A 26,315-nucleotide genomic window follows, 5' to 3' on the forward strand; every position below is an offset into this window, starting at 1 on the left:
TTGAAAACGGATGAATCAAGAAAAAGCAGTCTAAGCATATTATTTACAAATATGGAAGCAAACACTGGAAGAAAGCCGTTGCCTCTGGGGAAGGGTACCCACACCCGAGAACTGCTATATTTCGTTCTATGCCTTTTGGCTCGACTTGACATTGTTTAATAACATGGGCATGCATTACTTCAATTAAAATAAATATTAACTACGAAAAATACACATGAGCAACAAAAGAACTCTCTTTCCGCTCTCCACTGATGAGGAAAGGGGCTGGAGGGAGCCTCGCCAGAGGACTGTGCAGGCCCCTCCTCTGCCCTGTTCTTGGGATGGCCAAACGAAGGCTTTGTGCCAGCGAGGGCTGGGGAGAGAAACCAACTGGGCGGCAGAATTTGTGAGACCTTGGGTCGCTCACGGACTCTTGGATTCTCAGTTTACTCATCTGCAAGACAGAGATGATGTGTGTCTTGCTACTTAAGAAGGTTTGTTGAGGGCTTCCCTGGTGGCGCAGTGGTTGAGAATCTGCCTGCCAATGCGGGGGACATAGGTTCGAGCCCTGGTCCGGGAAGATCCCACATGCCATGGAGCAACTGGGCCCGTGAGCCACAATTACTGAGTCTGTGCATCTGGAGCTTGTGCTCCGCAACAAGAGAGGCCGCGATAGTGAGAGGCCCGCGCACTGCGATGAAGAGTGGCCCCCGCTTGCCGCAACTGGAGAAAGCCCTCGCACAGAAACAAAGACCCAACACAGCCATAAATAAATAAATAAATTTACAAAAAAAAAAAAAAAGGTTTGTTGAGAAATTCAAATGAGATACTGACGGCAAGGAGCATGTGTGCATGGCCCAGGGCTACACCAGCGTTGTGGAATCGCTATCATTACAGGGATTCACATCACAAGAGTCTGGGCTTAGAAGCCGAGGCAGGATAGCATTCTGGGGACAGTTTACAAAGAGCTCTTTAAAAATCCTCAAACTTAAATTGTATATGAAACAACACAAAAATTCCATTCCTCTCTAATCCCATGGGGACTGAAGAGAGAAAGGGGAACCTGAGGAGGTCAGGCTGAGAAGTTCAGGTGGCCCATCTTCTCACCCGCAGCTGGGCCTGGGGCCAGACCATCGGGCGGGCTCTGAACACGACCCATTTCTGCATGGGAAGGGCATCAGATGCTTATCTGAAAGGTGACTCGAGACCCTCTCCCAAACCTTTGTAGGTTCCCAGTCACCTGGCCTGTTGCAGGGTATCTTCGTTAGGCAGAAAAGCAGCTGATAATTAAAAAATTGGCCAACTTTGCCTGAGTCCTGGGCACCGGGGTAAGCACCTGTCTCATTTCACTCTCAAAACCATCTGAGGCCACAGTCCCCACGAGAGCAAACGGAGATTGGTGAGGTCAAGACCCCTGCCCCAAATCACAGGGCCTGCAATGAGGGCAGACGTGGGATCGGAACGCAGGGCAATCTCTAAGCCAGTATTGTACACTGCCTCCTGGCTATGGCGGAAAAGAAGCCCAGGAAATCTGCTCTGAGGTGAACGGTGAGCAAACCCAGCCTGCTCCTCCCAGCCAGCCCAGTGGATCAGTGAGTAAAATTCTTCCCACACTATATTTATGGAAAATTACAGACTCCTAACATGGCTAATTTGCTAACGTGCTGGGGGCCTGAGGGAGGGAGACGGGCCCGCTGAGGGCTTTGTTCTCCCAGGCCCTTACCAAATCAGTGGTCAGCAGGGTAATTATACATCCCTGGCTCCTAGCTGATCACGCACTATGGGCTGTGCGTGGCGTTGTCCTTCAGAGAGGATAAACTTGCTGCCATTGGGCTAATGAAAACTTTCAGGATAATCTGCAGCTTATCTGATACTTATAGTGCTACAGTAGTTATCAGAGCTAACGGAGAACCAGGGCACACCAGCAATTAGGAACCGAGGTATCAACTGGGTAAAGCCACAGCTGGGCAACAGCAAAAGAATAGCCGGGGAAATGCAGATTGACCCCCGTGGTGGTCTGTGATCCAATTTGACTTCTGAATGAAGCAAGTGGTGACTCTTTAAAGGGAAAGAGAGTCAGAATGACAGGGCAAGCCCAACCCTTTGGTAGATCCCAATAGGGGAGGAAGTGAAGACCCAAACGCGGTCAGCACAAGCCTGACACAGGTTATTCACATGGTTCTGGAAACCCTGGGAGGCAAGGAGCAGAAGCTGCTCACTGAACGGCAGAGAGAGCCTGGGCTTCAGCCTCTCATGACAGTATTAACTCTCTAGTTCTGTGTGATTCCCAGAAGGGACTAAGTTCAGAGGCTGGGGGTAGGGTGTCTACTTGGGAGGACCTCTCTATAATCAGCTGATGGGGAAGGCTTCCCAAATCCTGGGACAGTACCTATATCTTGCATGAGTGCCAGGATAAGTGCCACCTTGCTCAGCCTCAAAACTGATCATCTTCAGAGCATGTGAACCACCCATGAAGTACAGTTAGATCAAGGGAAGGGAAGTCTAGATACCCTCAGCCCCTCTCTCGCAGGTGATAGGGCAGAAGAAACAGGAACTGCATGTCATCCCACAAGATGGCCATCCTGGGTGGTTAAGGGATCAATAGTTACCAAGGGAGGACAGAGAACAGGAAAGCAGACCTGCTGGCTGTGTTAAGGTGTCAGCTCAACCTGCTCCCTCCCTGTCCAGTTCACTGAGCCTGAAGGCCGTGCTCTCTAAGAAGCCTACCTGGTTGAGAAGCTGCATCTTGCCTGGCTCTGTAGCAAGCCCTCTGCTGGAACTCAGCTTGACCAGCCCCTGCCTGAGGGGGCTGCTGCTTGGCCGGAAACGAGCTTGCTGAGAGGCCTCCTGCCCAGCCGGGGCGCCGGCCACCTTCTGAGGACGCTCCTGCATCTCTGGCCCCCAAGACAGAAATCTGGAGCCCATGGCTCTGATGGCCTCGTGCTCGCCCTCACTAGACATCCTGGAAGACTCGGCTGCCAGGCGGCAGACCATGCTGGCAAGGTCTCTGCACGGCCTCTCCCGCGCGCTCTCGGGCAGCCCCGGGCCCTCCAGCCGCCTGGAGAGCTTGAACATCTGCAGGACGTGCTGGTAGAACCTCTGGTCCTCAGAGTAGTCTTCACTCTCTGACTGCTCCTCAGCAGAGCTCTGCACGTGGGACAACTGGGGCGCCAGGAAGGGGCTGGGGTACTGCTCCCTGGGTCCGGGGCCTGACTGACCCACACCCCGCTCAGATCCCCGGGAGCTCTGCAGGTCCCACGGGAAGTTGGTCACCTCCCCCAGAACCTCAGAGCCCAGGTGCGAGGCCAGGCTGCTGCTGCTGCTCTCCAAGTCAGGCCCCAACCTGCCCAGCCTCCTGTCTTCTTCGGGGGGCTCCAGAGAGCCTGGGCGTGGTCTCTTCTCACTGGAAGGAGACCCTCGAGGGGTACCCACTGTAGGGGCGCTTGGGGCTGGTTCTGAGACCAGGGTGTCAGGGGGTATTAGCAAGAGCCCCTGAGGTGGACCTTTGGCTGAGGCCCCTGGAACCTCAGGGTCTTCGGGCTCTATTTTCTTGCTGCCCCAAGGGGCGTCCTTGTGGACAAGCTTGGAGACCTGTCCCATCCACAATCCCGGGGGCTCTCTCCTCCTCCTGCCCCTGCCCATGTTGCCCCCTTCCCCAGAAATGCCCTGCCAGCTCCGGTCTTCGGCTGGGCTGCTGACTAACAAGAACGGCTTGCTCTTCCTGGCAGGCAGCATGGGGTCAGAAGAACCAAGGGACAGGGAGGGATCCTCCTCAGGGGACGGCGAGGGAACGGGGCTCTGGCCCTTGTCCCCCCCGGGGCCAGTGGAGCTCCGCTTGGCCATGTTAAGGCTGTGCTGCTCCCCTTTCAGCTGCAGGCCCTTGAGGGCTTCCGAAAACTGCGAGTGGACCAAGGCCTGGCTCCTGCTCTCTAACGCATCCTGCCCGTTCCGGAAGGGCCCGGTGTGGTCAGGGCCCAGAGCACCAGGTTTCTGCTGTCTGGTCCTCATTTCCAGTTCTTCTATTTCAGGGTCTGAAAACCCCAGGTAGATTTTCTCTGTCGCCTGCTGGGCTTTCTCCAGACCCTGCTGATCACCTAATTCTGCCCTGCAGTGGGCTGGGGCCCTGCCTAAGATTTTCTCCACGTCGGCAAAGATCTGGTGGGTTCGGGAAGCTTGGCCCTTGAGGAGTGGCTGTAGCTTGCTGGGCAGGGAGCCCGTGAGAGGCCTAGGGGTGTCAGCCAGCATACGTGGGCTCTTCCCTTTCTTAAAGGAGCCCTCACTTCTAGCCTGCATCTCTTGGTCTAGGTCCAGATCAGCCAGCCCAGGTGCTGAGAGAGGGGATGGGCCACGGAGAAAGGAGGAAGAAGGCAGAAGTCCCTGCTCAGGCTGTGTTTCCTAGATGGGTATATAAACAGGCAGAGAAAACTAAGACAAAGCACTTCTGATTTCTACTTGCTACCTTAGCCCTTGGCAAACCCTTAGCAGAAACCCACCCTCCATTTAAAGAAAAACACAAACCAATGAGGGGAGAAAAGCTAAAAACTCCCTTGAGCTTTGTTGTTTTCTGGGCCCTAGTTTCCATATCTATAAAGAGGAGGTTGGACAAGATCAATGGCTTACAAACCTTGCGCCATGGAACCCACATATTGGTTCCGCCTGGTACCTTGGGGGCTGCTATGGTGGGCATGTGATGGGGAACAGGCATCACCAAGACCCACACCCCCAGGTTCAACCAGAGCAGCTCCACTTCTTCTTTATACACTGGCCCTCTGTGGAAGAACTGATGTGAAGACAGGGTTCCATTGCTAACAAAAGTCTGAAAATCACCAACTAGATTATCCCAAAGGTACCATCAAGCTCTCAATTCTGTGATTGGTTAATTTCATAAAATCCACCATCCTTATCAAGGACTATCAGAAAGAGTCTAAGAAGGGAGGAAAGAGGGGAAACATAAGCAGGGAACCGAGCCTTGGGAACTTGGACTAGGTCTTCTACCAAAGGCAAGAGTTGATACTGCTCAAGAGAGGTCCACACAGTCAGGGAATCTTGGGGTAGAAAAAACCATAAAAGATCAACCGCATCCTGCAAACATTCACACTAAACTCCACCCAGCTCTCCTCCAGAGAGCCCAAACCACCTGAGCCCGGTCGCCCACCTGGTCAGGCCTGCCCCCAGACAAACTCTGGTTTGCGCCTGTCCTGAGCCCTAAGATCCAGACTGGCAGCCCAGGGCAGTCCACTTGCCCTCAGCTCCTGAAACCACAGGAGGAATCCTTTTTAACAGGGAGCTCCAGGAACTCAGTCACACACCCAGAGCTCAGTCTATTACCCAACCCTCCACCCCAGAACCCTCACTTCATTCCCTCTCTCACCTTCGGTCATGCCAGCACCTGCCCAGATGCTGATTATCATCTAAAATAGTCCGGGGTTAGTGAAAAGCCCATTATACATCTTTTACCTTTCAAACACATGCCATTAGAAAATTCAACCTCTTTGGAAATTACCTGTTCTCTTTTCTCCACCTGGAAGAATGGACTTGCTGTCTTATTTCTCAGAACCATGATTAGTAATATTGGGGGGGGGGGAAGAGGAGTATCTGTAGAGCTTGGAAATGATTAAAAAGGATAAATTCATCAGCAACTATCCAATGTCAGAACTGACACCTTGCAAAGGAAGGAAGATGGAGGAAATCTTCACTGAGAAGTAAGCACCAGGCACCGGTGGGAAATAAAGACTATAAATAACAGAGCAAATCAACTCAACCATTAAGAGGGTTGAAAAGGTATTCCCAGTGTTCCCCACCTGGCTAAACTGGGTTCCCAAGTCCCTCCTTCTCCTCAACGTGGCCCACCTGCCTCACACCTGGAGGGACAAACAGAATGATAATGGGAAAGATAACTTTCAACTCTGAGTAAAAAAGCTACTTGGGACCAAGGTGATGGCACTGCAATCAAATTTCAGTTATCCACCATGAATCGAGGACACTGGCAGCAAAGGCCATCCACAGGGCCAGATAAAGCCTCAAGCTTTTCCTTGTGGATCTTGAAGGCACTGATGTTCTGACAACTGAATTATGGCTCATCAAACATCTAGGAATTTGAACCACTGAGACACATGATGAACCCACACGAGGAAAGCCTGGCTCGGAAAGGAGAGGAGAGGCACTCGCTCCTCTGGGTTCTCTGGCCTCCACCAAGTGCTCCCTGTGCCCCAACTCTCCAGAGGGGCAGATGGCATCACTGCAAAACCCCATCCTCAGCAGGGCACTCACTCACTAATCCTATTATGTCATATGTGCCTCCCAAGGGGGAAAAAGAAATTGCTTAGAGATAGTAACCACTTCTAGAAGCCTGAAAGGAAAATTTGCCAGAAGACAGGCATAATTCAGATGATGCACTATCAAAAAATTACTATATTATTGTTGTTATTCTTAACCTCCCAGCTGTAAACAGCTAGAGGTTCCCGATATGCCTCAGGTTTCAGGCCTGGCCTCTCTGAGAGCTGGCATCCACTGACTCACCAGGGGACTTTTGGAGGTCTCTTTGTCCTTCTTGTCTTTCTTTTCCTTTTTCTTTTTCTTTTCCTTCTTCTTATTGGCCCCAGGAGTTGACAGTTTCCCCCGCTCTTGGATCACCAAGTTCCGATAGTGTTCATCACAGGGATGGTCCCACATGGACTGCCCGTTGGCAAAGTTGAAATAGTAAATATCACCTGTGATGTCCTGGCTGGGGATGAGCAGAGGTCACAAGTTAGTCCCTGCTCAGGTCCAAAGCTACACGGGAAGAAAAAAGAAGAAGAAGAAAAATGGCAAGGAGGCAGAGAAGAAGGAAGAACTGTGGGGAGAAGGGGAGAGAGAGAAAAGGAAGAAGAGAGGAAAGGATTAACACAAAATTGAAGAGTAGGGACTTCCCTGATGGTCCAGTGGTTAAGAATCCGCCTTCCAATGCAGGGGACGCGGGTTCGATCCCTGGTCAGGGAACTAAGATCCCACATGCCTCCGGGCAACTAAGCCCGCGTGCCACAACTAGACAGCCCGTGCGCCCTGGAGCTCGCATGCCACAACTAGAGAGAAGCCCGTGCGCTGCAACGAAGAGCCCGCACCACAACAAAGACCCAGTGCAGCCAAAATTAAAAAAATAAAAATTGACGGGTACCATTTGGCTAAGAATAAGGAGTTTCCTTAGATAGAAACAAATGATTGGGATACCTAAGGACTTCTCTAGACGGAGACCTTTAATTGTTAAGGTTCCTGAGAATTCATGATAGACTAGAGTAGGAATAAACTTGGTTTTAGATGGATAAATACAAACACTATGGTATCATGGAGATAAATTCTGGGATAGAACTTGCTTAATATTTTCATAAATGATCTGAAGAAAAAATATGCGCTGTGATAGCTCTGATTTTGCAAAAGACTCTAAACTCATAAGAGGTGACAATCCAAGCTAGTGGGGTCAATCAACAATAAAAGAAAATAATGTAGAAGGTAGGTCTCAACATGAACAAGTCTAAAATAAGCCATTCATCCCACCCACCATTATCAGTAATCCATTAGGACAGCTAATAGAAAAAATTAAAAAAACCATTCACAATAGCAATATAAAAGATGCAATACCCAGGAATAAATCCAAAGTGTGCAAAATCTTCACAAAGCTTTATTGAAAATTCAGGGGAAGAAAAAAGAAAAAACAATTGGAGAGACACCCAGTGCTCCTGAATAGAAAGATTCAAGTCTGTAAACACGCCAATAATCCTCAAATTAATGTATAAATCCAATACAATCCCAATCAGGCTCCTTATGAAATTTGACAAGCTCAATCTCAATTCAAATAAAAGAGAAAATATGCAGTAAAACAGGAAAAATATCAGGGGTAAAAGATAAAAAGACATACAAATGGCCAAGAAGCACATGAGAAGATGCTCAACACCACTAAAGATTAGGGAAGTGAAAATTAAAACTACAATGAAATGTCACTTCACACCCATTAGCATGGCTATTATCAAAAAAGCAGAAAATATGGGCATTCCCTGGCGGTCCAGTGGTTAGGACTCGGCACTCTCACTGCTGAGGGCCCGGGTTCCATCCCTGGTTGGGGAACTAAAATCTCACACGCTGCAGGGCGTGGCCCAAAAAAAAAAAAAGCAGAAAATAACAAGCGCTGGCAAGGATGTAGAGAAACTGGAACCCTGGTGCACTACTGGTGGGAATGGAAAATGGTGTAGCCACAGTGAACACAGTATGACAGTTCCTCAAAAAATTAAAAATAGAATTACCATTTGAACCAGAAATTCCACCTCTGGATGCATACCCAAAAGAATTGAAAGCAGGGATTCGAACAGACATTTGTACACCAATGGTCACAGCACCACTATTCACATAGCCAAATGGAAAGAGAAATTCTCAGGTGCCAGAAACAGAAAGAAAACATGAAACCTGAATAAGTGCATGAACTGACAGGTCAAGACTGGTATCTGACCTGGATATAGGCCCGTGGAACTTGGGTTTTAATGCCAGTTTAGAACAAAATGTGGCCTTAGGCCTTCGTGAATTTAGGAACTGGAAATGAGACCCTAGATGTATCTGGGGCCCTTTGGGCTGTTCCTTCCATGAATAAAAGGACCTAGGTCATGGAAGCAGCAAGGAAGCATGTCACCCACTCCAGGTTCTAGGTGGGCAAAATAAAATTTAATGAAAAACTGAAACCCCAAGACACATGTAGATCTATAGTCCAAAATGTGGTAAGGGAATCCCAAGTCAGGAAATTAATGTAAAAATTTAGTCCTAAACCACTGAAAACTCCTTGGCAGAAACCATTGTAAAGCCACTCAACAACCTAGGAATGAGACACTCACAGAAAATAACCTCTGCAGAAGATGAATTCACAAAATGCACAATAACTAATTACAGAGGAAACGTGAGGAAACATTTCACCATGAGGGAAAATCAGTAACACAATGAAAAGAAGAATTGAGAGAGTAGAACAATCAAGAGAAGACTAAAAATAACAATATGTAAAATTATTGTAGGGATAAAGGAGTAGAATCCATAATGAAAGAACAGAAGTCTAAAAAAACCTAGACATATTGAAAAGAACATAAGAGAACTTGAAGGAACTGGTAGTCATTAAATTCAAAATGAAAAACAACCAGATTTGATGCAGAAGAAGAAACAAATAGTGAATTGGGAAATAAATATGCTAAAGGAAATTATAAAGTGATTTTTCAAATATGAAACAGAAGTTAAGAGACATGGAGGATCAAATAATAAGGTCCAATATATTTCCAGTTAGAGGTGTAGAAAAGAAAGTGATAACGGTTGAGAACTTTCCAAAATTTAAGAGAGACATGAGTCCTCAGAGTAAGGAAGCACTCCAATTCCTATACACAGTAAATAACAATGAATCCACACCTAGACACACTGTCGTGAAATTACAGAACACCAGAGATTAAAAACAAAATAATAAAAACCACCAGAGGGGGGAAGAGTTGATTACCTACAAAGGAACAACTAATGAAACCAAAAAACATGTCTTACAAGCAAAACCAGTGGTCAGAAGATGATGGTATACAGTATTGTCAAACAGCTGTTGACAAATCTGTACTCAACTAAACCACTATTCAAGACTGAGACCAGGGACTTCCCTGGTAGCACAGTGGTTAAGAATCCGCCTGCCAATGCAGGCGACACGGGTTTGAGCCCTGGTCCGAAAGATCCCACATGCCGCGGAGCAACTAATCCCGTGTGTCAAAACTACTGAGCCTGCACTCTAGAGCCTGCGTGCCACAACTACTGAAGCCTGTGCGCCTAGAGCCCATGCTCCGCAACAAGAGAAGCCACCGCAATGAGAAGCCCGCACACCGCAACGGAGACCCAAGGCAGAAAAAAATAAATAAATAAAATTAAAATTAAAAAAAAAAAAAAGAGTGAGACCAGGGATTTCCCTGGCAAGGACTCAGAGCTTTCACTGCTGGGGCCCAGGTTCGATTCCTGGTCGGGAAACTAAGATCCCACAAGCCGCACAGCGCAGCCAAAAAAAAAGAGTGAGACCAGACAACAATTACTCAGGACACAGGAAGATAAACACATTTAGCATGCTTGATATAAAGGACATTTAAGAACCCTGTATCCAAAAACAGAAACGGACTCACAGACTCAGAAAACAAATTTATGGTTACCAAAGGGGAAAAGGATGAGGTAAGGAAAAATCAGGAGTTTGGGATTAGCAGATACAAACTACTCTATATGAAAAACAACAAGGTCCTACTGTATAGCACAGGGAACTATATTCAATATCCTGTAATAAACTATAATGGAAAAGATTATGAAAAAGAATATATTTTTTTAACATCTTTATTGGAGTATAATTGCTTTACAATGCTGTTAGTTTCTGCTGTATAACAAAGTGAATCAGCTGTATGTATACATATATCCCCATATCCCCTCCCTCTTGCACCTCCCTCCCACCCTCCCTATCCCACCCCTCTAGGTGGTCACAAAGCACCGAGCTGATCTCCCTGTGCTATGCAGCTGCTTCCCACTAGCTATCTATTTTACATTTGGTAGTGTACATATGTCAATGCTACTCTCTCACTTTGTCCCAGCTTACCCTTCCCCCTCCCCATGCCCTCAAGTCCATTCGCTAAGTCTGCATCTTTATTCCTGTCCTGCCCTAGGTTCATCATATATTCTTACATATATGTATGTGTGTGTGTATATGTATGTATATATATATATAACTGAATCACTTTGCTGCACACCAGAAACTAACACAAAATTGTAAATCAACTATACTTCAATAAAAAAAAAGAACCCTGGGGACTTCCCCGGTGGCGCAGTGGATAAGACTCCGCGCTCCCAAAGCAGGGGGCCTGGGTTAGACCCCTGGTCAGGGAACTAGATCCCACATGCATGCCGCAACTAAGAGTTCGCATGCCACAACTAAGGAGCCCGCCTGCCACAACTAAGCAGCCCACGGGCTGCAACTAAGACCCGGTGCAACCAAATAAATTAATTAATTAAAAAAAAAAAAAGAACCCTGTATCCAAAAATGAGAGACTACATTCTTATCAAGCACACATAGAACACTTACGTAAACAGGATCACTTACTGAACAAAAAGAACTCTCAACGTGTAACAAAGAATAGATACAATGAACAAATAAAATTGGAAATCAGTAATTTAAAAAATACCCAACTGTATCCATCTCATCACCTTCAAGCTATCATTTTGGATCAAAGGTACTTAACAAAATTAATAAAAAATCAAATCCAATAATATATAATCATTACCAAGCAGTTTACCCCAGGAATGTAAGGTCGGTCTAACATTTGAAAACCAATCTATATAATTGACCATATTAACAGACCAATATAGAAAAATCATATGATTCTATCAATAGATACAGAAAAAAATATTTGATAAAATCCAACATCCATTTTGGATTTAAACTCTCAGCAAGCAAGGAATACAAGGGAACTTCCTCATCCTGACAAAGGGCATTTAGAAAACCCTACAGCTAACATCACCTAACATCATACTTAATGGTGAAAGACTGAATGCTTCCCCTTAAGATCAGGAACAAGGCCAAAATGTCCATTGTCACCACTTCTATTCAATTGTATTGGAGGTTCCAGTCAGTGCAGTAAGGCAAGAAATAGAAATATAAGGTATCTAGGTTAGAAAGGAAGATGAAAAAATGTCTTTATTCCCAGAAGACATACCATCTATGTAGAAAATCCTATAGAATCTACAAAAGAGCTATTAGAACTGACATAAGCAAGTTTAGCAAGGTTGCAGGCTACAAGGTCAGTATACAAAAACCAATTTTATTTTTATATGAAGGCAACCAACAATTGGAAATTGACATTTTTAAAAAAACCATTTAAAACCATAATGGAAAAGAATATGAAAAGAATGTATATGTATTTATAACTGAATCACTTTGCTGTACAGCAGAAATTAACACAACATTGTAAATCAACTATACTTCAATAACATAAAAATAAATAAAATAAAAGATACCATTTACAGAAGCAACAAAAAAAAGAGAGATAAATGTGACAAAATATGGGCAAGATGTGTACACTAAAAACTATAAAAGATTTCTTAGCAATATTAAAGAAAACCTAAATATTGAATAAATGGAGACAGACTGTGTTCATGGGTTGGAAAATTCAATATTGTTTAAGATGTCAGTTCTCCCGAACTGATTTATAGATTCAATGCAATTCCAATCAAAATCCTAAGAGGATTTTTTTTTGTAGAAAATGACAAGCTGATTCTAAAATTCATATGGAAATGCAAGGGACCTAGAATACAACTTTGAAAATGGAGAACAATTTGCAGCACTTACCCTAAATGATTTCAATATTTATAATAAAGCTACAGTAATCAAGACAGTACGGTACGGGGTGGCGGTGGGGGGGAGGAACCAAGATGGCAGAGTAAAAGGACGTGCTCTCACTCCCTCTTGCAAGAACACCAGAATCACAGCTAGCTGCTGCACAATCATCGACAGGAAGACACTGGAACTCACCAAAAAAGATACCCCACATCCAAAGACAAAGGAGAAGCCACAATGAGACGGTAGGAGGGGCACAATCACAGTAAAATCAAATCCCATAACTGCTGGGTGGGTGACTCACAGACTGGAGAACACTTATACCACAGAAGTCCACCCACTGGAGTGAAGGTTCTGAGCCCCATGTCAGGCTTCCCAACCTGGGGGTCCGGCAACGGGAGAAGGAATTCCTAGAGAATCAGACTTTGAAGCCTAGTGGAATTTGATTGCAGGACTTCGACAGGACTGGGGGAAACAGAGACTCCACTCTTGGAGGGCACACACAAAGTAGTGTGTGCATCGGGACCCAGGAGAAGGAGCAGTGACCCTGGGGAGACTGAACCAGACCTACCTGCTAGTGTTGGAGGGTCTCCTGCAGAGGCGGCGGTGGCGGGGGGGGGGGGGGGGACTGTGGCTCACCGTGGGGACAAGGACACTGGCAGCAGAAGTTCTGGGAAGTACTCCTTGGTGTGAGCCCTCCCAGAGTCTGTCATTAGCCCCACCAAAGAGCCCAGGTAGGCTCCAGTGTTGGGTTGCCTCAGGCAAAACAACCAACAGGGAGGGAACCCAGCTCCACCCATCAACAGTCAAGTGGATTAAAGTTTTACTGAGCTCTGCCCACCAGAGCAACAGTCAGCTCTACCCACCACCAGTCCCTCCCATCAAGCCTCTTAGACAGCCTCATCCACCAGAGGGCAGAGAGCAGAAGCAAGAAGAACTACAATCCTGCAGCCTGTGGAACAAAAACCACATTCACAGAAAGATAGACAAGATGAAAAGGCAGAGGGCTATGTACCAGATAAAGGAACAAGATAAAACCCCAGAAAAACAACTAAATGAAGTGGAGATAGGCAACCTTCCAGAAAAAGAAATCAGAATAATGACAGTGAAGATGATCCAGGACCTCGGAAAAACAATGGAGGCAAAGATCGAGAAGATGCAAGAAATGTTTAACAAAGACCTAGAAGAATTAAAGAACAAACAGAGATGAACAATAAAATAACTGAAATGAAAACTGCACTACAAGGAATCAATAGCAGAGTAATTGAAGCAGAAGAACGGATAAGTCACCTGGAAGACAGAATGGTGGAATTCACTGCTGTGGAACAGAATAAAGAAAAAAGAATGAAAAGAAATGAAGACAGCCTAAGAGACCTCTGGGACAACATTAACTGCAACAACATTCGCATTACAGGGGTCCCAGAAGGAGAAGAGAGAGAGAAAGGACCAGAGGAAATATTTGAAGAGATTATAGTCGAAAACTTCCCTAACATGGGAAAGGAAATAGCCACCCAAGCCCAGGAAGTGCAGCAAGTCCCATACAGGATAAACCCAAGGAGAAACACGCCGAGACACATAGTAATCAAATTGGCAAAAATTAAAGACAAAGAAAAATTATTGAAAGCAACAAGGGAAAAACGACAAATAACATACAAGGGAACTCCCATAAGGTTAACAGCTGATTTCTCAGCAGAAACTCTACAAGCCAGAAGGGAGTGGCATGATATACTTAAAGTGATGATAGGGAAGGACCTACAACCAAGATTACTCTACCCAGCAAGGATCTCATTCAGATTCGATGGAGAAATCAAAAGCTTTACAGACAAACAAAGGCTAAGAGAATTCAGCACCACCAAACCAGCTCTACAACAAATGGTAAAGGATCTTCTCTAAGTGGGAAACACAAGAGAAGAAAAGGATCTACAAAAACAAACCCATAACAATTAAGAAAATGGTAATAGGAACATACATATAGATAATTACCTTAAATGTGAATGGATTAAATGCTCCAACCAAAAGACACAGGCTCACTGAATGGATACAAAAACAATACCCATATATATGCCGTCTACAAGAGACCCTCTTCAGACCTAGGGACACATACAGACTGAAAGTGAGGGGATGGAAAAAGATATTCCATGCAAATGGAAATCAAAAGAAAGCTGGAGTAGCTATACTCATATCAGATAAAATAGACTTTAAAATAAAGAATGTTACAAGAGACAAGGAAGGACACTACCTAATGATCAAGGGATCAATCAAAGAAGAAGATATAACAATTATAAATATATATGCACCCAACATAGGAGCACCTCAATACATAAGGCAACTGTTAACAGCTATAAAAGAGGAAATCGACAGTAACACAATAATAGTGGGGGACTTTAACACCTCACTTACACCAATGGACAGATCATCCAAAATGAAAATAAATAAGGAAACAGAAGCTTTAAATGACACAAGAGACCAGATAGATTTAATTGATATTTATAGGACATTCCATCCAAAAACAGCAGATTACACTTTCTTCTCAAGTGCACATGGAACATTCTCCAGGATAGATCACATCTTGGGTCACAAATCAAGCCTCAGTAAATTTAAGAAAACTGAAATCATATCAAGCATCTTTTCTGACCACAATGTTATGAGATTAGAAATGAATTACAGGGGGAAAAAACGTAAAAAACACAAACACTTGGAGGCTAAACAATACGTTACTAAATAAGCAAGAGATCACTGAAGAAATCAAAGAGGAAATCAAAAAATACCTAGAGACAAATGACAATGAAAACACGACGGTCCAAAACCTATGGGATGCAGCAAAAGCAGTTCTAAGAGGGAAGTTTATAGCTATCCAAGCCTACCTCAAGAAACAAGAAAAATCTCAAGTAAACAATCCAACCTTACACCTAAAGGAACTAGAGAAAGAAGAACAAATGAAACCCAAAGTTAGCAGAAGGAAAGAAATCATAAAGATCAGAGCAGAAATAAATGAAATAGAAACAAAGAAAACCATACCAAAGATCAAAAAAACTAAAAGCTGGTTCTTTGAGAAGATAAACAAAATTGATAAACCATTAGCCAGACTCATCAAGAAAAAGAGGGAGAGGACTCAAATCAATAAAATTAGAAATGAAAAAGGAGAAGCTACAACAGACACCACAGAAATACAAAGCATCCTAAGAGACTACTACAAGCAACTCTATGCCAATAAAATGGACAACCTGGAAGAAACGGGCAAATTCTTAGAAAGGTATAACCTTCCAAGACTGAAACAGAAAATATGAACAGACCAATCACAAGTAATGAAATTGAAACTGTGATTAAAAATCTTCCAACAAACAAAAGTCCAGGACCAGATGGCTTCACAGGTGAATTCTATCAAACATTTAGAGAAGAGCTAACACCCATCCTTCTCAAACTCTTCCAAAAAATGGCAGAGGAAGGAACACTCCCAAACTCATTCTATGAGGCCACCATCACCCTGATACCAAAACTAGACAAAGATACTACAGAAAAAGAAAATTACAGACCAATATCACTGATGAATATAGATGCAAAAATCCTCAACAAAATACTAGCAAACAGAATCCAACAACACATTAAAAGGCTCATACACCATGATCAAGTGGGATTTATCCCAGGGATGCAAGGATTCTTCAATATACGCAAATCAATCAATGTGATACACCATATTAAAAAACTGAGGAATAAAAACCATATGATCATCTCAATAGATGCAGAAAAAGCTTTTGACAAAATTCAACACCCATTTATGATAAAAACTCTCCAGAAAGTGGGCATAGAGGGAACCTACCTCAACATAATAAAGGCCACATAGGACAAACCCACAGCAAACATCATTCTCAATGGTGAAAAACTGAAAGCATTTCCTCTAAGATCAGAAACGAGACAAGGATGTCCACTCTCACCACTATTATTCAACATAGTTTTGGAAGTCCTAGCCACGGCAATCAGAGAAGAAAAAGAAATAAAAGGAATACAGATTGGAAAAGAAGAAGTAAAACTGTCACTGTTTGCAGATGACATGATACTATACATAGAGAATCCTAAAAATGCCACCAGAAAACTCTAGAGCTAATCAATGAATTTGGTAAAGTTGCAGGATACAAAATTAATGCACAGAAATCTCTTGCATTCCTATACACTAATGATGAAAAATCTGAAAGAGAAATTATGGAAACACTCCCATTTACCATTGCAACAAAAAGAATAAAATACCTAGGAATAAACCTACCTAGGGAAACAAAAGACCTGTATGCAGAAAACCATAAGACACTGATGAAAGAAATTAAAGATGATACCAACAGATAGAGAGATATACCATGTTCTTAGATTGGAAGAATCAATATTGTGAAAATGACTATACCACCCAAAGCAATCTACAGATTCAATGCAATCCCTATCAAATTACCAATGGCATTTTTTACGGAGCTAGAACAAATCATCTTAAAATTTGTATGGAGACACAAAAGACCCCGAATAGCCAAAGCAGTCTTGAGGGGAAAAAAACGGAGCTGGAGGAATCAGACTCCCTGACTTCAGACTATACTACAAAGCTACAGTAATCAAGACAATATGGTACTGGCACAAAAACAGAAACATAGATCAATGGAACAAGATAGAAAGCCCAGAGATAAACCCACGCACCTATGGTCAACTAATCTCTGACAAAGGAGGCAAAGATATACAATGGAGAAAAGACAGTCTCTTCAATAAGTGGTGCTGGGAAAACTGGACAGCTACATGTAAAAGAATGAAATTAGAACACCCCCTAACACCATACACAAAAATAAACTCAAAATGGATTCGAGACCTAAATGTAAGACCGGACACTATAAAACTCTTAGAGGAAAACATAGGAAAAACACTCTTTGACATAAATCACAGCAAGATCTTTTTTGATCCACCTCCTAGAGTAATGGAAATAAAAACAAAAATAAACAAATGGAACCTAATGAAACTTCAAAGCTTTTGCACAGCAAAGGAAACCATAAACGAGATGAAAAGACAGCCCTCAGAAAGGGAGAAAATATTCGCAAACGAATCAACGGACAAAGGATTAATCTCCAAAATAAATAAACAGCTCATGTAGCTCAATATTAAAGAAACAAACAACCCAATCCAAAAATGGGCAGAAGACCTAAATAGACATTTCTCCAAAGGAGACATACAGATGGCCAAGAAGCACATGAAAAGCTGCTCAACGTCACTAATTATTAGAGAAATGCAAATCAAAGCTACAGTGAGGTATCACCTCACACCAGTTAGAATGGTCATCGTCAGAAAATCTACAAACAACAAATGCTGGAGAGGGTGTGGAGAAAAGGGAACCCTCTTGCACTGTTGGTGGGAATGTAAATTGATACAGCCACTATGGAGAACAGTATGGAGGTTCCTTAAAAAACTAAAAATAGAATTACCATATGATCCAGCAATCCCACTACTGGGCATATACCCAGAGAAAACCATAATTCAAAAAGACACATGCACCCCAATGTTCATTGCAGCACTGTTTACAATAGCCAGGTCATGGAAGCAACCCAAATGCCCATCAACAGACGAATGGATAAAGAAGTTGTGGTACATACATACAATGGAATATTACTCAGCCATAAAAAGGAACGAAACTGAGTCATTTATCGAGACGTGGATGGATCTAGAGACTGTCATACAGAGTGAAGTAAGTCAGAAAGAGAAAAACAAATATCGTATATTAACGCATGTATGTGGAACCTAGAAAAATGGTACAGAGGAACCGGTTTGCAGGGCAGAAGTTGAGACACAGATGTAGAGAACAAACGTATGGACACCAAGGGGGGAAAACCGCAGTGGGGTGGGGATGGTGGTGTGCTGAATTGGGCGATTGGGATTGACATGTGTACACTGATGTGTATAAAATTGATGACTAATAAGAACCAGCAGTATAAAAAAACAAACAAAAAAAAACCAACTAAAACTAAACTTTCTTTGGGTTATTTGTATGGAAATATGTTAATATAAATGTTTCAGACATTACATGAAATTTCTAAAAATCTTATATGTTCTGGTATAATGTTATAAGTCATAATTCTAGTTATTACTTTAAAATGTATATCTCAGAAATAACTAAATTTCCTTGTCAATTGCATGATTATGAACTTTCATCAAATCTTTAACCGTGGTCATTTTTTAAAAGCCTTTTGTCATCTACAGACAGTTCTTGGTGTACTCTGATGCTTTCGCAAAAATGTTCCTATAAAAGGGTTTCATCTTCAAGGAATTCATGGAAAAGACTCTGACAAGTACAGGTTTCTGGTAACTGACAATACTGCTGAACTGAATGAATAAGCATTTTCAGAACTCTAATGGAAAACTGATGAATTCCTAAAAGTGCTAACAAAAGATCAAGATGAAAAAAAAAATTAATTACATGGGACTGAGTGAACTGATGAGGATGATTATAATTTTTGTGACTTTCTGTTTGAATTAAAAAAAAAAAATCCCACAAGGACTCAGAGGCAAAAAATATACAAATCAATTTTCACTGCAAAGTAAAGGAGCTGTTACAGTGGAGGATTACTGGACTGAATGTCAATATTATGACATAGTATGAGTGTGTTTCGTGTTTGGTAATTGCAATCATTGTTGCTTTTGTTGTGGTCATCCATTTACAATGCTTGGTGTCAGTTTATTTATCTCTTCTAAAAATAAAATACAGTGTGTGTGTGTGTGTGTGTGTGTGAGTTGTGGGAAAAAAAAAAAAACCAGACACAGAATATCTTCATGACTTAGGAATAGGCAAACATTTCTTAAACAGGACACAAAGCATTAATCGTATTTGAAAAGTCGATAAACTGGACATCATTAAAACTTAAATTATGTTATTCAAAAAATACCAATTAAAAGTATAAAGACAAAAAAAAAAGTAGGAAAAAAAAAAGGAAAGCATATTTTAAAAACTTGGCCTATGAAAAACCTTAAAATCTCTTACGCAGATATTAGTAAAAAGTTTAAGCCATCTGAGCAATTCACCTTAACTAATACCATTCACCAGAAACACAATTTGTATCCAACTGTTCTTTATAAACTAGTGAGTTTTGCATTATCATTCCTGTCTCATGGCTAAAATTTAAAAGCAACGCTGTAAGATCTCTGTTTGTATCTGCCTGTACTTTTATATATGTCTATGTATGTATGTAATAAATTTGTGATTTTTTTCTACTTGCAAAAACAAACAAAAAAAAAGACAGTACAGTATTGGTGTAAAGGTAGACAAACATATTAATGGAAGAGAACAGAGAATCCAGACTTCGAAGGAATTCTCCAACTAACAGCAATTACTCATGGGACTGGGAGTAAGGATGAAAGATGACACATATACATAACTTTCAATGACTTACTTTAAAAAGTGAGAAATAGTTCATGCTCTCCTTACGGGATGAGGCAGTGTTAATTACCACCAGCAGGTACCTGAGGGCCATTGGCATGACCGTGGCACACAGCTGGGCCACAGCCGATGACGGTTCCTTCCTTCCATCAACCTTTTTCCTTTTTACATCACTGCAGCCATTTATTTATTATGTGCACGTTAAGGTATTATTCTGATTACATTTCTCACGTGGTTTTTAATTAGAAAATGTATCCAAGAGCAGAACAGCACAGATATATACAGATTTAAAAACATAAAGAAAAAAGAATAAAGAGATTAATGATAAGGCAAATGTGGCTATCAGGGTGGATATTGGAAACCAAACAGAAACCACTATCCTACAAACTTTTCCTATAAACAAAACCGTGAGTCCTCAGCACCTGGAATACTGTGTGCAGTGCTGACGGCTTTAGTACAAGAAAGATGTCATGGCCTGGAGAAGGTCCAAGGAAAGGCGGCTAAAAAGATCCAGAGAACAGGGAGCCCGTCACGCGAGGAGAAGCTGGAAGGATTAGGACTCTGCGGCGGGGATAAGTAAGGCTACGATTGCAGTCATTTTGAAGTATGGCCAACGCATTAAGTGTTTCAGGGAAGAACAGGGTAATTATACCTTGTACACAAAATTGCACAATCCCAGCAGAAAAGACGACCCCCCGCCCCAAGATATCTGGGGGCTAGTTCGGGAGAGACAGGAAATCCCACGCTACGGTAGGAAGTAAACTCGGGGCACTGACTGTAGGGAGGCAACGTGGAGAGAGCCCTGTGCATGTGATGAGGACACAGCAGCGCCCCCAGGAGTGGGAGTCCTGGGGTGGGGAGGGTCGGGGGGAAGGCAGCGGCTGCCCCGCCTCGGCCAGTCTGTTTCCTCGCCATCAACCTCTGCTCCCCTGAGATAACCTGAGCAAGTGTCTGCTCCTCACAGCTGAAAGAGCGCAAACTGAAACTGGAAATATGAACCCATTCATGCACAAGTCACACAACTTCAGGGCTGGGCTGTCAAAGGAGACGGACACCGCTGCCAGTCTGTGTAGCCTCACTCAAACCTCCCCAGCACCAGCGTCCACTGTGGACACACGGAGGAGGTCCCAGTATTGTCACTCTCCATCTCAGTCTGCAAAGGATAAAAATGACACCTCCTCCGTGTGTCCACAACGGATGCTGACGAAGGGGGGCAGCTTAGATCCTGGGACCCTGGGTATCCCTGCTGAACCCCTCCAGGGACCATCAAGGCGGCCTGGGCTCAGGCCCAAAGCATTAGGCGGCCCAGCAGAGGGATGGCCCATTGCAAGACAGGCTTCGAAAGGTGGCCGGTTAAAGCTGATCTCCGGTGTCAGGCCCCCTCCACCTCAAAGGCCAAGCCAGAAGGCGGCACCCGTGCTGACTCACCATGGTTTCCACTCCACAGGCAGTGGGGCCACAATGCCCTCCCGTGCCAGCCACATCAGCTCTGGTTCTTCTATGGGATCAATACCAATCTCTCTGGCAAATTCAAGAATTTCTGCAAGGCGGGGTAGGAGGGTGGGAAGGTAAGAGAGGTGGGGGTGGGAGGAGGGTGGATACAAAGAAGGAAGAATCAGTCCGTCTTGGGAGATAATAAGAGAGCTATATATTGGTCTCTGCCCCCGTTCCTATTAATATTTGGTCTTTGGTCCCAGTTCCTGACACAGAGTTCCTAAAGCCCTTGGAATTTCCTGAGTGATAGGAGAGTCTTTTGTCCCAATGAGGCGACTCTGGGTGGGCTCCTGGATGGGGCCTGGTCACCAGAAAGACCAAGCCATGATTAGAAGCTTGGAACTTTCAGCCTCTCCCCTCATTCTCTGGAGAGGGGCTGGAAAATGAGTTAATAAGCGATCATACATACATAACAAAGCCTCCATAAAAATCCTTAAACTCTGGGGTTCAGAGAGCTTCTGGCACTTCCACGTGCAAGGAGGGTGGCACACCCCAGCTCCACTGGGACAGAAGCTCCTGCACTTGGGACCCTCTCGGACCTTGCCCTATGTATCTCTTCCTCTGGCTGTTCACCTCTACCCTTTATCATATCCTTTACGGGTCATCTCAGTGGAGGACTTTGGAAGATGACATACCTGGAGACTAGGAAAGGCAAAAAGGACCAGCTGAAATTTGGTTAGCCAAGGACTAATGTGTTCGTTAATTTCACACGTATTTTTTGAGTGCCTCCTATGTGCCAGTCACCATGTGCCATGACTAAGAGAGAAATGCCCTCTGCCCTTATGGAGCTTACATGCTGGTAGAAGAAACAGCCAGTAATGACATCAACAGATAAATGTACAAGGAATTAAGGCTTCTGATAAACGTAATGAAGGAAGTGAGTGAGGTATGAGACAGAGTTTGTCAAGGTGGAGGGGCAGTCTCTTACAAAGGGTGGTCAGAAAACCTCTCAGAATGGGACACTCAACTAAATCCTGTAGGAAACAAAGGAGCCAGCTATGCAGAGCACTGAGGAAAGAAGACTCAGGCAGAAGAGCAGGTTCAAAGGGCCTGTGACATGTGGCAGCCTGGCCTGTCTGGGGACCGTCAGAAAGGCCATGTGACTAGCAGAGGGAGGGAGAGAGGGGCACTGGGTGAGCCTGGCTGGGTGGCAGGGCCGGGTCATGCAGAGCCCTGCACATCCCACTAAGGGCGTTATGCTGAGCGTAATGGAAGATTATGAAAAGCAGAGCCCTGATGTGATCTGCTTTACACTGTAAGATCACTCTGGTGCTAAGTGGAGCACACACCGGAGAAGGGCAAGAGTAGAAGCAGGAGGCTGATTAGGAAGCTGCTGTGAGCCCAGGAAGAGAAAATGGGGGCTCGAGCTTAGGACGTCTACGCATGACTGAGCAGAAGAGAGTTTTTTATAAATATCCTTAGAGAAAGTTAGACCCCGTTTATAATAGCAAACCAAAGAGAATAAAATCTTTAGGAAATAAACTGAGCAAGAAATGTGCAAAACGAAAATGAACAAAACTTTAAGTCACCCCTGAAGAACATAAAAAAGACACAAACGGAAAGGAATAGATGTTCTTTGATAGGAACCTCCAGGTTGACCTGGATGCATAACTTAACTGCATAGAGATGTCAATCCTCCCCAGGCTCATTCATAAATTTAACACAATTTTCTCTAAAATACCAACAGTTCCCCAATACACAGCCCTCCCCAGAAAAAGACAGGGTGATTCTAAAGTTCATGGAGAGATAAAGCAGGTAAGATAACCAAGAAAACTTTGAAAAAAGAAGAGGACTGAGGGTATTTCAGCCTTACTAGATACTAGAATTTATTACTGAGCCTCAGTAGTTGAGAGCACAGTTCTGGCGTATGAACAGACAGCCCCACGGAACAGAAGAAAAAGTAGACCCCAAAACACATAGGCAGCACTGAACCAGTGGGTGAAAGATGAGCTATTCCACGAACAGTGCGGGGACAAACCTGAGGACACCATGACAGCAGGGAAGCTCTTCTAACTATGATACAAAATTCAGGGGCCATATGAGAACAGACTGATAAATTTAACACAGAGATTAAAAATTTCTATACGGCAAACAAACAAAGATCCTATGCTATAACAAATCCTAATCTATCCTAATGTGGGATCCACGGACTCCTACAGACGCAAGAGTTCTTTCCCAAAACTGGCTCGCAAACCATGTGAACTATAAGCAAAATTTGTGTGTCCAGGTCCGCAACTCATGAGAAATTCAAAGAAATCTTCACCCCCCAAAATAGCATGGTGCTTCAAAGAGTAGGCCCTGGAGCTAGAATACCTAGGTGTGGATCCTAGCTGCCCCGATTAGTAAACTGTGTGACTACAGGGAAGTTACTCAACCTTTCTGTGCCTTGGTTTCCTCATCTGTAAAATGGGGATAATAATAGTATCTAACTCACGGAGTTGCTGTGAGGGTTGAAAAGGAAATACATGTAAAGTTCTTAGCAGAGAGACTGGCACACAGTAGCACTCAATAAATTTTGTTATTGTTATTAATAAGTTACTATTGTTGTTTTTTTAAAAAAAACACACAGCTTTAGTTTGTTCTTAAGAAATTGGGTTTCCCCTGGCCTCAGGATATACTGTATTTCATGATATCCTCTACTATATTTTCATTTAAAGTTAATCATTGATCTGACCCAAGGTCACCAAACTTTTTCTATAAAGGGCCAGACAGTAAATATTTTAGGTTTTGTGGGTTGTATGGTCTCTGTCACAACTACTCAATACTACTTCCCCTATAGCATGAAAGAAGCCATAAACAAGACATAAATAAGCATGACTGTTATCTAATAAAACTTTAGCTACAAAAGCAAGCAACAGGCCAAGTTAGGCCCGTGGGCTATAGTTTGCCAACCCCTGATCTAACCCAAATACACTGAGCAGCCCTGTGCATGTACCATACTTTGCATGAGAAGAACAAAAATAAATCATAAAAACTGCCCTCAAAGAACTATTACAATACACCCAGGCCTCTTACCTTGCTCACTGGGGATGTAGGTCTCATCATAATCTTCCTCCAGAACCAGCTGGTCTCCTATGCGGATGGGTCTTCCGGCCATGATTGGTTTGGGCTCGAACGCCTAGATCCCAGAGACCCCACCCACCCAAAGAGAAAATCAGTGCCCCAGCTTAGAAGGGGAAAAGTTGGAGCTGGGTCATGGAGCACCTGGGCCAGACCAGCCCCTGCAGGCCAACTGAGCCAGGGAGAGTGGAGGGTGGGACCAACGGCTCAGAACTCAGGCCTTATAGCCTCTGCACCCTGGAAAGTTTAGACACATCTCCCCCCAAAGCCTTGCTGAATACTCTGTGGACCATAAACGATCTGGAAACCCAGATGTCTCAAGGGTTTGACTTCATACACTACCCCCTAAATAGGAGTAAGAATTAACAGTCTAGGACCCCTGCTGGAAAACCCTAGTGAGACACCAAAATAACTAGCAGCACACACACCCCCATATACCCCAGGTGCAGTCACGCTGTCCCAACACATAGCCCTGTTTGCATGTCCCTGTTTACCTTGAACAATGCCCTCAGGGAGCTTACAGTCTAGCAAGGCAGCGTACACAGCTTCAACAGTAGTAGAAGGCGGAAGGGAAAAAACACATCCTGCTCTGGGAGTACTAACACAGAAGTGACATACGCCCACTGCGGGGATGAAGGAAGGCTTTGTCAAGGAGCTGGGTACCGAAGGCTGACAAGAGTTCTGACAGCAGAGAGAGGAATCCCAGGCAGAGGGAACAGCATGTCAGGCAAGGTGTTCTGGGGAGCCGATGCCAGCGTGCATGGCAGGCGCCTGGGTGGAAGCCAGGCCTGGGTCTGGTCATGGTGATCTCGGTGGATGATGCTGAAGAGCCTCAACTCTGCCCTGCAGCAGAGAGGAGCCACTGCAGGCTTTGGTGGAAGAAAGTGACACAGAGTGGCCTTTTTTTAGGATGAGAACTTTGGCAGGAGTGGCCTGGCCGGATTGGAGAAATGAGAGACTGGCATCAGGAAAACCACTGAGGAGGCTGCAGTCCCAGGGAAAGATGATGAGGGCTTAAACTAGGGCAGAAGCAGTGGGAATGGAGAAGAAGGGACAGACACAAGGGATGCTGTGATGTTAGGTTTAATAGGACCAGGATGGTGGGGGGGGGGGGGGGAGGCGGGGGGGAAGGTGGGGGGCGGAAGACTGGAAAGGAATCCAACCTGAATCCAAGATTCCTAGCTCCAGGGACGGGGCGGTGCCACCTTCTTCAACTGACAAGCTGGCGCGGTTCTAGAATTGCTCCTTCCTTCGCATCCCTACTCCTGCAACGACCTCAGGACCCCAGGTCACAGCACCCCTCCCCTACAGCAGCTCCCACGCTGAAGCCCGATGACACAGGGACAAGTCACCCTGTAAAGTGGCTGCCACGGACAGCCCTTCAGAATGCCTCCCTAACCGGGGCGGTGGCAGCCACACCGGTGTGACCAAAGGGAGCCTGGAGGAGTAGGTCCTGACCTCTCCTGTAGCCACCTCTTCAGACACTGTCACAGTTCCACCTGGGGCAGCAAGCATGTCACAGCCCTCACAGCAGAGGAAGTGAGCAGAAAGACCTCATCATCGGGACTTCCCTGGCAGTCCAGTGGTTAAGACTCCACACTTCCAATACAGGGGGCACGGGTTCGATCCCTGGTCCGGGAACTAAGATCCCACATGCCTTGGGGCACGGCAAAAGAAAAAAAAAAAAGACCTCGTCGTCAAAAAGAAGGTTGGGATGCAGCCTGTAATGAGTGCTCAGAAAACAGCCAGATCTGGTGACTCTGAATCTGTTCCAAGATCCCTGGAGAGGGGCCCCTGATAAATACAAAGGATCTCTGAGGGACCATTCCCGTGGCCCTCTCTGCACCCTGGCAGCTGACAGATGGGCAAGGGAGGTGTCTTGCCTTAAGGCTCACAAAAGATGGTTCCCTTTGTCAGTCACTGGACCCAAGGGAGCCAGGCTCTGCCCCCTCTCATTCCCACCACGACACCTCCAAGCAGCAACTTTGTGCCTCAGGAAGAAAGGCTAAAGAAGCATTCTTCCCTGCAGTACTTAAGCCTAAGTGGGAATCT

At 44.5% G+C, this 26,315-nt stretch overlaps 1 protein-coding gene across 10 annotated transcripts in view; it reads right to left on the reverse strand.

Moving 5' to 3' along the window:
- The window catches only part of CEP164 (centrosomal protein 164), a 71,384-nt gene that overhangs the window by 39,950 nt on the left and 5,119 nt on the right, over positions 1 to 26,315 (reverse strand). For 9 of the 10 annotated variants that reach the window (XM_061203587.1, XM_061203583.1, XM_061203589.1 and 6 more), the window contains exons 2-4: positions 24,219 to 24,321; positions 21,138 to 21,249; positions 6,499 to 6,703 (exon numbers count right to left, since the gene is read on the reverse strand). In XM_061203587.1, the coding sequence (XP_061059570.1) occupies positions 6,499 to 6,703; positions 21,138 to 21,249; positions 24,219 to 24,300 (399 nt within the window). In that variant the 5' untranslated portion in view covers positions 24,301 to 24,321. Of the gene's footprint in view, positions 1 to 2,706; positions 2,765 to 6,498; positions 6,704 to 21,137; positions 21,250 to 24,218; positions 24,322 to 26,315 lie in introns of those variants that run through there. The other variant, XM_061203590.1, reaches the window with a different exon arrangement.

Source organism: Eubalaena glacialis, chromosome 10 (assembly GCF_028564815.1).
Source record: "Eubalaena glacialis isolate mEubGla1 chromosome 10, mEubGla1.1.hap2.+ XY, whole genome shotgun sequence".
Lineage (NCBI taxonomy): Eukaryota > Metazoa > Chordata > Mammalia > Artiodactyla > Balaenidae > Eubalaena > Eubalaena glacialis.